At 41.0% G+C, this 15365-nt stretch overlaps 1 protein-coding gene and 1 pseudogene across 1 annotated transcript; both read left to right on the forward strand.

Annotated features, from left to right (window-relative positions):
* Positions 1-9876: 9876 nt before the first annotated feature.
* On the forward strand, positions 9877-11372 carry LOC131331783 (hydroquinone glucosyltransferase-like). Its single transcript, XM_058365701.1, has one exon. The coding sequence runs from the start codon at positions 9952-9954 to the stop codon at positions 11362-11364; it is 1413 nt and encodes a 470-aa protein (XP_058221684.1). The 5' UTR covers positions 9877-9951; the 3' UTR covers positions 11365-11372.
* Positions 11373-13427: 2055 nt separating this feature from the next.
* On the forward strand, positions 13428-14871 carry LOC131332539 (hydroquinone glucosyltransferase-like; annotated as a pseudogene).
* Positions 14872-15365: the final 494 nt, after the last annotated feature.

Below are 15365 nucleotides of genomic sequence, written 5' to 3' on the forward strand. Positions count from 1 at the left end.
CATACTCAGGATTCCGTATTCTCAGTAATTAAATCTAAATCAATTACTATGACCACTCATCCAAATGTCTACCGGAACTCTTCTTTTAGAGCCCAGACTCAACCTGACTATAGAGCATCACATTTCATTTCATCATTAATTCACACTTTCTCTTTTTCTTTATTCTCTTTTTTGATAGGCAACAAGATTTTATTAAAACTCGACAAAGAATTCACACATTTTCTTTCCAATATTCTCTAATCATCATATCTACGGTGAATTCCTCACAACCCATAACTAACCCGAGATCCTAATGTCCATTCTAAGTTCTCGTTAACAGCACCACAATGACAAACATCACTAATAAAACTTATGGGAAACATGTGGCATAATTAATACAGTAATAGCTAATGCTAATAGTAACAGTGACCAACATTAAAAATAAAATAAAAAAAACAAACTTCCCAGTGATCAATTGCTACCAGGTTATAATTCCCAATTGAGAACATTAATACAACGTGGGTAATAAACGTGAGGTTAGTTAATTAATTCAATAGCTAATCAGTACTGTATAGTCTCAATTATCATACAATGAATTTGTGAGTTTATCTAGTGCACAGTTAAATTAGATTCAAACTTCACATTTGTTTCTTTTTCTATTCGACGTCCTTTTCTTTCTTTCTTTTTTCGAAAGCGATAAAAAGATATATATGATCTTTTACACTGATCATTCATATATCAATATGCTTAGGGAGATAATTTTTAACTATCTCACCTCCCGTAGAACAGGCGGTAGCTTGAAGGAAACAAACGGAGCGAAACGGTGTTCGGTGGTGACTCGGTGGCGACGGCAAGGACTGATTTTGGAGCTGAAATGCAGCAGGTTTCGGGGCTGTTTCGGGGGCAGGAACGGGCTGTTTTTGGGGCTGTTCGGGACTGGTTTATATATGGAACAGATTCTCCGGCCTGTTTTGGAGCCGATTTGGGGTGGGTGTGTTATATATTTATTCAAAAATGCTACTTGCACAACCGTTGTGTTGGTTGTGTGCGTAAATCTGACCGTCCAGATGTATTTGGATGGTCTAGATTTTAAACAAACTCTTCCAAGAAAAAGTCTAACTTTTATGGGAAAGAGTTTGAGTGAATCGTGACCATTTATTACGGCAATGGACGGCTAGAGATTGGTTGTGTGTTGTGTTTTACACAACCGTTGTGTGTGTAGCACTTTTGATATTTATTATACAATAATATTTCAAAACACTTTTTGGGCGTATATTCTTAATTGGGCTTTGGATAAATTTATGTGTTCTTAAAATTAAGCCCATGTGTAATTGAGTTTTGTTTTTACTAGAAATTATTTTCGCCCAAAACAGTTTTATACTGTTACTAGCCGTTGGACATTTTGACCGTTGCTTTTCCGTTGAGAAATTCTACCCATTGATGCCATGTGTGCTAGCTCTTGAAAGCTAGCTATGAAGACTTGGTCAATCTAATAATACTATAGATACATATATGTTTTTCTACTCCCACATTCTCTCTCCGGAAAAATAGTTCACTCCCATCTAAAAATCTTCTCTTTTCTTTCAAAGCTCTTGTGTTGTTTGTTCTCAAAGAGGAACCATCAAAGAGGGGTTGTTCAATCCTCTTCCGACTAATGCGAGTTAGGAGGAGAAGGCTATATAGTTAAATCCTGGGAGGTTGCGTGCCACGAGCCCTACACACCGAGTCATTGACTTCGAGGGGGTGCGAATCAACCTTTAAGGACAACGCCATCGGCGTGCTCTATAGCTCGGTGAGATTGTTCTTTGATTTACTTTATTAGATATTTTAATTTGCTAGAAATTGTGCATTATACTACTAAAGAAGGTTGAAAGATTGGGAAAAATCTCTCTCTCAAGGTAAAGAGAGCAGAGTTCTTCTATTGTATTTATAGGTGTGTAAACAAATAAGGAATGATTACAGGGATTACAATAAAAGGAAGTAAAAATTCACAATTACAGGGATTGATTTCCTTAATCCTACACCATGAATCACGTCCCATCCATAGGTGGAGATTCTGACCTTCCATAGATAAGTGAAGATTGATTACCCAGATTTTCCACCAACTGATTGGTTTGATTTTCCTTACTAGCCTCCACTTGACTGGTTGTGATTTGTGCTCCAATACTCCCCCTCAAACTCGGTTTGGGCAGGACACAAAGCCCTAGGGAGGTGCGTAAGGACAGAAAATCAGAACGAGGTAGTGGCTTAGTGAAAATGTCTGCAAGCTGAGAACGAGACGGAACAAAACGAGTTTGTAGATTTTCGAGTGCCACTTTTTCCCGAACAAAATGGTAGTCCAGTTCAACATGTTTTGTTCGGCCATGAAATACCGGATTGACCGTCATGTACAATGTACTTAAATTATCACAATGGAGAATGGGTGGCTGAAAAAGATGAATGCCAACATCACGAAGAAGTGAGGTGATCCATGTAAGTTCAGCCGCCGTGGAGGCCATGGAACGGTACTCAGCTTCTGCACTTGATCTCGCCACTGTAGCTTGCTTCTTTGCACGCCATGAGATACATGTGCTACCTAAAAAGGTACAAAAACCAGTTGTGGACCTTCGTGTAACAGAACAACCTGCCCAATCAGCATCAAAAAAGGCATATAGATCCAAAGAACTATAGCGGAGTATGCGCATGCCATAGTCAAGGGTCGCACCCACATAACGAATGATGCGTTTAACAGCTTGATAGTGCCCAAGTGTGGGAGAATGCATAAATTGGGCCACATAATTAACAGCATAAGCAATATCTAGTCTGGTAAACGTAAGATATTGTAAAGCTCCAACAATGCTCCGATAATAAGTAGGGTCTGGGTAAGGGGCTGAATTAGATGGAGTAGACCGGACTTTGATTGCCATGGGAGTGGATATTGGCTTGCATCCCACCATTTGAGCTTTAGTAAGTAAGTCACGGGCATACTTGGATTGACAAAGGAAGAGCCCAAAATCTGTGTTATGCACTTCAACTCCCAAAAAATAGTTGAGCTGGCCAAGGTCCTTGATGGCAAATTCACGGCAAAGCTGCTGAACACACCAATCAATCAACTCCGAGTTGCTTCTAGTGGGTATCATGTCGTCTACATATATTAGAAGAAGTAGTATCCCTCTATTAGATTGATAAATAAGCAAGGATGGATCAGCCGAACTACAACAAAAACCTTCATTGAGAAGAAATACGCTGAGCCCATCAAACCACGCACGGGGAGCTTCCTTTAGTCCATAGAGGGCACGATGAAATTGACAAACATGGGAGGGATGTCGAGGATCAACGAATCCGGGTGGTTGCTCCATAAACACTGGCTCAGAAAGATACCCATGTAAAAATGCATTTTTTACATCAAGTTGGCGAATGCCCCAACATTTTACTGTAGCAACAGTGAGTATAATTCGAATAGTACCTTGCCTGACCACAGGAGAGAAGGTTTCTGAAAAATCAATTCCATCAATCTGGTGGAAACCTTTAGCAACTAGGCGAGCCTTTAATCTGTCTAAACTTCCATCTGACTTTAATTTTGTTTTGAACACCCATTTAGAGCCGATGACATTCATGCTAGGAATCCAGGGAACTAGATCCCACGTGCGATTTTCTTTTAAGGGCAGCCAATTCTTCATGCATAGCATCATTCTTCAAGAGCAGTGTCGCTAACGCCATCATTTGGTATTGATTGCTGCAGGGGTTGTTGGATTTGGGCAGCTGTATTAGGACTTGTTGGAGAGCATAGTAACAGTGTTGATGGTAGAGAATCAGTGTGTGAAGAGCAACAATGGGGCTGAATGTTGCTCATGTCAATAAGTTGAGGTTCGGCATCGACTGACTGATTTGAAGGAGAGGTTGTGACTGGTACAGTTGCTGCAGATTGAGTGGGAGGAGAGTTCATCGTGTCCTGACATATCTCCTCCATCGAAGTGGCATGTGTGTGGCCATTTGCATAGGATTGATGAAGTCCATCCAAGCTATGACCAGTTGTTGGCATTGCATCTTCATTGGAGGATGAGGAGGGACCTGTGTTGGTTCCATTTCCTGCAAGCAATGGAGATTCATCAAATGCATTGGTGTCCATCTAATCTGTGGGCACACGCCTCGGAAAATTTTTATTATGAAAAATTTGGGTGCGGCCCTTTTTGGAAAAAGCACGGCGAAACGCCTCGATTCAGAGTCGCCACTCGGGTTTTAGCGGTGAAACACCCAAGGAACCGAACTCGAAAACGTTTGCTACGTTTGTTTGATTTTGAAAAAGGCTTGTAGATTGGACCGTCGTCACCTTCGATATCTGAGGTTCGGGAGCCAGGTTACGAGAGGAGAAGGGTTTTATGGCACCCCTCTCGCCCAATCCGGAGATCGGTCTCTACTCAGGCATTTTTACAAAACTTTTGCATTCTTCTCTCATTGATCATATTTTAGCCAATTAGGGCGGAGGAACAGTTTAAAGGGGATTTAAAACTGTAACAAGTTGCAATTATGTGATAAAATGTTTATGAATGATTTGCTTGCAATAATAAACATAGATTGAGAACAAGCACCGAGAGCAGTTTGAGTAAGGTGGAGTATGCTGCCCTGAAGGGATGTGAGCAGGTATCGCACCAGTATGCACCGGCCAGGCCACTGCATACTAACGCAACCTGCGCACGCCACCTCCTCACTGGTGTACTCCATTTACCATGAACTCACAGTCTTTGTTTGCAACCCTCTGGGTTCTGGAATGGACCAACACACACCCAAGACAAACCACGCAGTCAATATATCAGCGGTTATATAATTACAGACAGATGAAATGGCTTTAAGCCATGAAAATAAACGGAACACCCCATAAACAGTGTGGGAACATAAAAGAGGCCAAAACTAAGCTAAGATACAAGGGCCAGTCACTGGATCTTGGCATAACTGCCGTACGCTAATCGTATGAGACCGTACGCCAATTACACCCCTTACCCAGTGCTTGGCTTTGCATCATCTGGGCTCTGGAACATGACCAGAAAGCATCCCAGAGGCTTTCTAAAACAGATATGAACAAATATTGAATGTTACAACTAAACAGTTCTAAATACAGAAAGCAGTAAACTAGTTTTTAGCATGCAATAAGGTGATGAATAGACAGGAAATAAAGCATAAAACAAAGATCTGGACCCCATTTCACAACTGGAGTACGCCAGTTCCGGGGGGCTCGAAACTGGAGTACGCCAGTTATTAACTAGAGTACGCCAGTTCCAAGCAGATCAAATTTAAAACTGTACGTACTGCCACGGACCGGCATAAGCGGGCTTATGACCTGCGCACGCCGATTCTAGTCAGAAACGATTTTTTTTGTTTTGTTTTTGAAACCTTGACAACTTTAGGACCAGGACTGGTATTGATTACCAACCTTGACCCCGCCAGGCCCCTCAGGGATCAGAACAGAAAAATATACCCAGATGGTATACCTTTTTGTTTTTGAGCTTCAAGAGTGCTTGAGCTTGAACTTGAAGATTGGATGATGAATGGTGAGTGTGGATGGATGTATGTTGTAGTGTATGGGAGAGTTTCTTGCTGTTTCTTTCTCAATGAGAAGAAAGAAAGAACAAAGAACTAATGGAGAGAGAGAGATGACTTGAATGCTTCAAGTTTTGGTAACCCTTTCAAATGGAAGTATATGGGGTTATATATAAGGGAAGAGGGAGAGAGAGGGGTTAAGGCCAGTCAAAGTGACTGAAGCCTTAGCCCTTAAGCCTTCCTTCTCATTGGATGAGAGGAAAAAGGTGATGGGATGGGTGTAAGAAAATGTCCCCCGGCGGAGAATGCTTTTTCAATGGATTGGAAGGTTCCCAAGTGCTGTAGACCCTACCCATGGCTTCTGCATGCTAAAAAACACAAGTTTGACCAGAAGTTTGACTGGCGTACTCCAGTTCGGGCTTGGTCAACGGTCAAAGTTGACCGATGACTGACACGTGGTAGAGGACCGGCGCACGCCAGTTGATTACCGGCGTATGTAAGTTGGGTTTTGTTGAGGCCTTTTGGTTCTAGTTTAGAGAATTTTGAAAGGATCTGAAAGGGTTTTGAAATACTCAAAGTTCAAACATACTAACATTTTCGGAGTGTTCTTGATCCATTTCATCATCGGGGAATCAAATACCGTAAGTAAACTAATTTGGAAAGTCCAAAATAGAGTGTCTACAGAATCATTGTAGTTAGATATCTCTCCCTCAATTGATTGGTAACCATATAATGAGTTGGGATCAGCAAAAGGGAAGCAAGATTCATCAAATACCACATGATGAGAGATATATGTCCGACCCAAACTCGGAGCAAAACACTTATACCCCTTATGTTTCACACTGTAACCCATGAAAATGCAAGGGACAGACTTTGGTTCCAGCTTGTTTTTCCTGTAATCACCAAGATATGGATAACACTTGCAACCGAATATGCAGAAAGAGCTATAATCAGGATATTTTCCATATAGTCGATAAAAAGGAGATTCCATTTGCAAAGTTGGAGAGGGCACACGATTTATCAAAAATACAGCTGTAGAAAAGCACTCTACCCAATTTCTTGCTGGAATCTTAGCATGAAACATCATAGTTAATCCTAACTCTGTAATGTTCCTATGCTTGCGCTCAGCCAAGCCATTTTGTTCAGGTGTTTTGACACATGCCGATTGATGGAGAATTCCATGGTTGGCCAAAATAGTTTGTAACTTTCCATCAGTAAACTCACTTCCTTCATTAGTTTGAAGTATTTTGATTTTTTTGCCAAATTGACACTCAACCATTTTCTGAAAGCAACTGAAGCAATGCAGAAAGTTAGACTTCTTCTTCATTGGGTAAAACCATGTAAATCTAGTGCAACCATCCACAAAAATAACATAATACCGAAAGTTTTCAGCTGATCGAGTCGGTGCAGGTCCCCACAAGTCACAATGAATTTTTTGAAAAGGTTCATCACATTTATTATCCAATTGGAGAAAAGGAAGTCTACAAGCTTTACCCATTTGACAACTGTCACATATTTTCTCAACATCAGTAGTAGGATGAAAATTTATTAGCTTCCTACGAAATAAAAAATCGACAACCCGATATTGAGGATGGCCAAGACGTTGGTGCCATCCTTCTTTATTCGTCTTCCTAAAGCGAGTTGAGAAGAGAGCAGCATGTCCACTTTCCAATGAGTATAGTCCTCCTTTCCTTTTTTCTGAAGCAATTAATCTTTTGGTTCCTCTTTCCCTGATAAAAAATCCATTAGCATCAAATTCGAATACAAATGGCAAGTCATGAGTAAGTTGACTGACTGATAGCAAATCCTTCTTCATAGTTGGAACCAAAAGAACATTGTTCAAAGGAAATGAAGTACTCCCACAGTTGGCATGAAAGTCACCAACATGTGTAATGTCCAAGATTTGGCCATTTCCAACCATCACACCTTCTAGCCCCTTATAAGGTCTAATGTTGTCCAACTTACCAGAATTTCCAGTCATGTGAACTGTTGCACCCGTGTCGGGATACCATGCCGATTCTGGATTCTCAGTGATGGTCATAGCTGCAAGTGCTTGGGGAACATCCTCAGCTTGATGGTTAAACTTGTTATAGCATTTTAATGCAGTGTGACTGCGATTCCCACAATCTGACACTTAATTGGATCATTTTGCTCCTCTTTGCACTGAAATTTTGTTGCGTTAGCTGCTTTTCCTGGTTGATTTCCTACATGGAATTGAGAACTACGACTTTGGCTATTTGCATTAGTATGGGTAGTTTGAACAAATCCTTTTCCTGATGAGGTGAAACGATTTTGGCCTTGTCCCGCCCTCCTATTTTGGCTATTATTAGTCCTATGACTAAAATAGGCCAATTGTGGTGAAAAGGAGCCATGAAGTTGATTTCGTGCTTCATGGCTCTGGAGAAGAGGAATTATTTCGCCATAAGAAGGGACGGGGGTTTAAGCATAGTTGTTACAAAATTTTCATAACCAGACCCAAGTCCTTGTAGTAACCAAAACACTTTATTTTTATCAGGAACAATCTTACAAATAGCTGCAAGATCATCACAGATTGCTTTGAATTTTCGGATGTACGCATTTAGAGCGTCATCGCCTTTGCGCAACATGGACATCTGTTGAAATAGTTGAAACTCCCTTTCTTGAGAGCTTTGGGCAAAAGAATCTTCCAGCGCTTTCCACACTTCGGATGCAGTGACAAGACCCACCACAAGTCCAAGTTCTTCTTCAGATAAGGTGCTTGTGATCCAACCACGAAGAAGCCGGTCAGACCGTCTCCAAGCCACAAAATCTGGATTTTGCGATTCTTTTGAGACACCAGTATCCTTGTCCACAGGTGAGACTATAGTAGGAGTAGGCATCACATATTCCCCATTCACAAAGCCGTACATATCCTGGCTTTCAATTAGTGCAAGCATTTGAGTCCTCCATAACAAGTAGTTGTTTGGAGTGAGACGAAGGGAAACAAAATTCCCAACGTTCAATGTTGCAGGGTAGGGGTATGGACTGGAAGTTGAAGAAGCCATTGGAGAAAATAAAAAGAACTCTTTACTCCTCACAGAAAGGCTTTGATACCATAAAGAAGGTTGAAAGATTGGGAAAAATCTCTCTCTCAAGGTGAAGAGAGCAGAGTTCTTCTATTGTATTTATAGGTGTGTAAACAAATAAAGAAGGATTACAGGGATTACAATAAAAGGAAGTAAAAATTCACAATTACAGGGATTGATTTCCTTAATCCTACACCATGAATCACGTTCTATCCATAGGTGGAGATTTTGACCTTCCATAGATAAGTGAAGATTGATTACCCAGATTTTCCACCGACTGATTCGTTTGATTTTCCTTACTAGCCTCCGCTTGACTGGTTGTGATTTGTGCTCCAATAACTACTAATTTTTCCAACAGGGTGCGGGGGTGCTTCGGAGCTGATTTCTGGAAAGCTTTGTGACAGAAAATGGGCTGTTTGCTGGAGCTAAAATGGACGTGGAACGGGGGTGGTTTGGTGGTGAGAATGATGATGTTTAGAATGGGGTAATGTGGTTCCCATTCTATACTCTCTCTCTCTCTGTCTCTCTCGAAAATGGGAGAAGCTAGCCACGAGATCTAGCCAAGCTGACATGAAAAATTAATAAGTTTCGTCCTTCATGAGGTAGTATGTTTTTATCTCACGGAGAGTAAACATTTCAAACCTAAGTTACTTCAAGATTTTTTTTGCCAAAAGGATAACAATTACCATTGATAAACATAGAGAAACATACAAAGAGCATATCCAACCCTAATCAAAGACATGGACAGCGACAGAATGTAGGCTTTGCAACCAAAGACACCTAACCTTCAAATCCTTATCAGTCAGTTAGTGAAGTACATAGATACTAATACGCCTAATAGAAGAACACTCGCACACATGAAAATAAAACACCAAACCACCGTTAGACGTACAAGACCCAGAAAGGGGAGGAAAGCTACCCACAAATGGAAGAGAATACTCCGCAAGGGAGTTCAAGAAAAAAAGGAAACCTCTGGTCGCCAACAATGATGCCGGCGAAGGGGAAACCTCCGGCCACTATAGGATTTGTCCGTCGGTTAACTTCAAAGTCCTGAAATTATTTGATTTTGCACACGCTATCCCAAGCATTCGGTTATAATTTTATTTTTATTTTTTTCCTTTTATTTTTTTTTGTACATATAACGTTGCAATTCCCTTGTTCCATCCATCATCTATGCACGTACGTTACTGCTGCTACTTCTCTTTTTTACTACTTAATTCAATGCCAAAGTTTTACTAATTTTACCCTTTATAGTAACCCTTAAATGCAATGCTAACGTCTGTACCCACAACTCTCTCTCTCTCTCTCTCTCTCTCTCTCTCTCATTTGGGTTAAAAGAACCAACACATTCAGGTACTCTTACAAGCAAAACTATTAGAATTAGACCTTCACAAATACCTTGACATACCAAAAAATGGATGCAACAACCCATGTAGCGCTTCTACCTGCCCCGGGGATGGGCCACCTAATCCCCCTAGCGGAATTCGCTAAACAACTAGTCCACCGCCACCACATCTCCTCCACCCTCATCCTCCCCACCACCGGACCGCCACCCAAATTCCAAATCTCCGTCCTCAAGTCCCTCCCCAAAAACATCAACCATGTCTTCCTTCCACCCGTCAACTTGCCCAAAAACCTCACCAACGCCGAACCCCAATTCTTCATCGCCATGTCCCTCTCTCTCATCCCCTCCCTCCGCGATACTTTAAAATCCTTAACCTCCACGAATCGGTTGGTGGCACTTGTCGTGGATCCGTTTGGAGTGTTCGGACTCGACACTTTCAATGTGGCTAAGGAAATTGGAGTTCCTTTGTACTTATTTTACACTTCCAATGCCATGACACTTTTGTTTTGCTTTCATTTGCCAAGGCTTGACAAAATGGTTACGTGCGAGTATAGAGATTTACCCGAACCAGTGAAATTACCCGGTTGCGTGCCCGTTCATGGTAGAGATTTTGCCAACCCAGTTCAAGACCGGTCCCACATCGCGTATAAGAGGCTACTTGAAAATTCGACCCGATTTACTTCATACAAGGGCATAATTATCAATAGCTTCTTGGGCTTGGAAGAGGGAGCCATAGAAGCTTTACAAGTGGAAGAACCGGGTAAGCCGCCAGTTTACCCCATTGGACCACTTATCCAAACAGGGTCAAGTGATGGGTCGGAATCGTCGGATAGACCCGAGTGTTTGAAATGGTTAGATGATCAACCATGCGGGTCTGTTCTATTTGTTTCCTTCGGAAGTGGTGGGACCCTCTCTTATGATCAGAGCAACGAGGTAGCACTAGGGTTGGAAATGAGCGGGCAAAAGTTTGTATGGGTTGTACGAAGCCCCAGCGATCAGTCTGCCAATGCGGCAATTTTCTATTCTGAGCGCCAAACAGACCCTAGTGGTTTCCTGCCAGAAGGGTTCTTGGAAAGGATCAAAGGACAAGGCTTGTTGGTCCCGTCATGGGCCCCGCAAATTGAGGTGCTCCGCCATGACTCTATTGGTGGGTTTTTAACCCATTGCGGTTGGAATTCAACGTTAGAGAGTATTTTTCATGGTATACCTCTAATTGTTTGGCCACTCTACGCAGAGCAAAAAATGAACGCTGTAATGTTAAACGAGGGTTTGAATGTGGCTTTGAGACCAAAAATGAATGAAAGTGAAATAGTGGGAAGAGAAGAAATCGCAAGAGTTGTGAATGATCTTATGCAAGGAGAAGAAGGGAAGAAGGCTCGTGAAAAAATGAAGGGCTTAAAGGAGGCTGCCGGGAAGGCACTAAGTGAAGGTGGGTCGTCTACAAAAGCACTATCAGAATTGGCATTCAAGTGGAAAACTTAGAAGTATATTTTGTGTCGACCGATTATTATTTCTTATTCTTCTTTTTTCTCTTTTTTTCAAAATTGGTCGAATGATTTTATTGATAGAAAAAGTCTACAATATACACCTTTTAAAAATGTGTACCTTACGGACTTATATATTGTATGGTTCATTCATAATATTTTGGAGTATTTCATAACTTTTGTTTTAAGAACTCTTAACTTTTCAGTAATAGGATGTATTCGTAATATTTTTACTATGATTCATAATATTTTGGTGCATCTCGTAACTTTTATATTAAAATATCATAACTTTTCAGCATGGAATTCGTAATGTTTAGGATTCGTAACATTTTCAATGGGATCATAACACTTTGGTGCATCTCGTAATTTTTGTTTCCTTATTGAGCTTGATTAATTGGGTTATAATTATGAGATCTCACATTATTTTCGTAATGTCCATGGGTCTAGTTTTTTGTAATTCTCATGATACTCCGTATATATGAAAGCAGAAAAAAGATAGATGTATAAAATTAAATGAACCATCCCTACTATAAGTGAATATATTTTGGGACAAGTCGCTCGTGTGTTGATGAAGGTGGCCGTCACAGCTGAAAATGAAAGTTCTTTTCTTTTTCTTTTTTTGCAATTCGTTAAACCTAATCTATTCTATCTTAGGAAACTTGGGGATAGAAAAATTTCATTTAGGTTAGATTTAGATTATTCGTTAGTACATTGTGCCTTTAAGTAGGGTTAATCTCCAAGTAAAATTAAATTATACGAACCATATATATCCTTAACCGTATCAAGGGCCGCAGGATTGCCCTCTGCAAAACATAATCCAACCCCAATATTTTTGCTTAGCAAAAAAAAAAATGACATTCAATTAATCGAACGTCACCAGTGACGATTAGGAAAATGTCAAATTCAAGAATTTTTTTTTTGCTCGGCAAAATTCAAGATATTTTAATGCTTAATTAAACTTATCAGATCCAAGAAAATTGGTCAAACATTTGGTGGGATTATTTTATGTTGCATGGTATGATTTCAATACAAAATAACAGCCAATGATTATTTTAAGTTATGTAGAAAGTGATACTATTATAGTATTATGTGTATATATATCAACTTATTTGTCCAGAATTCTTATTATTTTGGTATTTTTTACTGTTTGTAACTCTTTATTTACCTTTTCGTCATAACTTTTAGGGTTAAATCGCTCGTCTTGATGAGGCGATTTGAAAAAGTATAAAAATATGGACCGATCGATGTTGAAAAAAAATATTTTTGTTTTGGTATTAGTTTCGTATTTTCTTATTTTTGTTATATTCAACTTTAACTTACGGCCAGGTCACATTTTATAGTTTTTACTTGATTTCCCTTCATTAACATCCAATTATATTAATTCGAGCAAAATTTTATGTATTTACAAATTCTAGAAACCTTTTATCGAGAAATTTGAACATAAATTCCCGAAAGGAGAGAAGTTCATTTTCTTCACTTTTTGATGATCCAAGTGTTCGGACCAATTAACGTGCATTCTAATTAATTTTCGAAAACCAATCTTATCAAATTCGGAGCAATTAATTTTCTGTATTATTTTGGCCTCAAACAAGTCGATAGCATCTTGTTAGTTGTTGAGGACGAACCCTGAGATTTACGCCTTGATCCCCTCCTCACCGATCCTTCGTTGTTCATTTTCTGTACTTAAAATTTGGCCACCTTGTTCCATGGCATCTTAACCCTCCCCGTTGCCAGCATACCTCTCTCCTGACTTCTCAAATGAAATACTTACGGTTGTACTTTACATCATCACTCTCTCTCTCTCTCTCTCGGCCACCTTATTCCATCTTAACCTGCCACCTCTCTCCTTGATTTCTTCAAATGAAATACTTACGTAATTAAGTTTGTACTTACATCACCACCCTCTCTCTCTCTCTCTCTCTCTCTCTCTCTCTCTCTCTCTCTCTCTGTCTGCTATAAGTAGAAGTTAAGAACCAACACATCGGCATTCTTATCCCACTACAGTGCTCATAGCACCAAAACTATTTGACCTTCACGTAAACCTCCACATACCAACAACAAATGGATAGAACACCCCATGTTGCACTTATACCTGCTCCGGGGATGGGCCACCTAATCCCACTAGTAGAATTTGCCAAGCAACTCCTCCACCGCCACCCCATCTCCTCCACCCTCGTCATCCCTACCACCAGACCGCTGCCAGAAACCCAAATCTCCGTCCTCGAATCCCTCCCAGAAAACATCAACCATGTCTTCCTCCCACCCGTCAACTTGGCCGAAAACCTCACAAACGCCGAATCCCAGATTTTCGTAACCATGTCCCTCTCGCTCCCTTCCCTCCGCGGCACTTTAAAATTCTTAACCTCCACGAACCGTTTGGTGGCTCTCGTCGTCGATCTGTTCGGACTCGACGCCTTTGATGTTGCTAAGGAAATCGGTGTTCCTCCTTACTTATTTTTCCATTCCAATGCCATGACACTTGCATTTTGCTTTCATTTACCAAAGCTTGACAAAATGGTTGCGTGCGAGTATAGAGATTTACCTGAACCGGTAAAATTACCCGGTTGCGTGTCGGTTCATGGTAGGGATTTCGCTGACCCGGTTCAAGACCGGTCCCACGACGCATACAAGAAGCTACTTGAAAATGTCACCCGGTTCAATTCATCCAAGGGCATAATTGTCAATAGCTTCTTGGACTTGGAAGAGGGAGCCATAGAAGCTTTACAAGTGGAAGAACCGGGTAAGCCGCCAGTTTACCCGATTGGACCACTTGTCCAAACAGGGTCAAGTGACGGGTCTGGTAGACCCGAGTGCTTGAAATGGTTAGATGATCAACCAAGTGGGTCTGTTTTATTTGTCTCGTTCGGAAGTGTTGGAACCCTCTCTTATAATCAGATCAATGAGCTTGCCCTACGTTTGGAAATGAGTGGGCAAAAGTTTATGTGGGTTGTGAGAAGCCCCAGTGACCAGTCTGCTAATGCTGCGGCAATTTTTACTTCTGATCAAAGCCAAACAGACCCCTACAGTTTCTTGCCGAAAGGGTTCTTGGAAAGGACCAAAGGACAAGGCTTGGTTGTCCCAGTTGTGGGCCCCACAGATCGAGGTGTTCCGTCATAATTCCACCTGTGGGTTTCTAACTCATTGCGGTTGGAATTCAACCTTAGAGAGTATTGTTCACGGCATGCCTCTAATTGCTTGGTCACTCTACGCAGAGCAAAAAATGAACGCCGCAATGTTAAACAAGGGTTTGAACGAGGCACTAAGACCAAAAACGAATGAAAGTGGAATAGTGGGAAAGGAAGAAATTGCAAGAGTTGTGAATGCCCTTATGGAAGGAGAAGAAGGGAAGAAGGTTCGTCGAAAAATGAAGGGCTTAAAGGAGGCTGCTCGGAAGGCACTGAGCGAAGATGGGTCGTCCACGAAAACACTATCTGAATTGGCATTCAGGTGGCAAAATTGGAAGTATATCTTAAGTGAGCTTGAATTAATCTTGAGCGTACAATAAATTCGGTGGCTCATTTGGTATAGATCAAGAAATATCGCGCGCAGGAATAATTGTTTCGATTGATTTTGTGTAATATATTGACCGTTGAATATCTTCTTCTTTGTTTTTTTGGGTTTACCTTCGTCAAGTCCTTGGGGTGACTCCTAACATAACAAGTGCACAAAAGGAGTCACCTTAATTCCTCTCGTCTCTTTCCACGCAAAACACAGGGAGATCAAACGTTTGTGCCTCACGTTTCCACCGAGCTATGCCCATGACGTAGTTGCTCATGACGTAGTTGCACAATGCATACCACAAACACTCGGAGAAAGTTTTGGGTTCCGGATGGGTACCACGTCAACCGGCTGACGTACATCCGAGCTATTCAAAAGTATATTGGGCGGCCCAGATATTGAAACTCTCTCTCTCTCTCTCCTCTCACCTCAATACTCTCTCTCCTCTTTCTCTTTTCTTTTTTCTCTTTCCAAATCCAAACAGTCCAAAACCCAAATGTA

Source organism: Rhododendron vialii, chromosome 7a, assembly GCF_030253575.1.
Source record: "Rhododendron vialii isolate Sample 1 chromosome 7a, ASM3025357v1".
NCBI lineage: Eukaryota > Viridiplantae > Streptophyta > Magnoliopsida > Ericales > Ericaceae > Rhododendron > Rhododendron vialii.

Bases quoted from the DNA above. Each gene is read 5' to 3' on its own strand.
- LOC131331783 (XM_058365701.1), top strand. From the start codon at position 9,952: ATGGATGCAACAACCCATGTAGCGCTTCTACCTGCCCCGGGGATGGGC.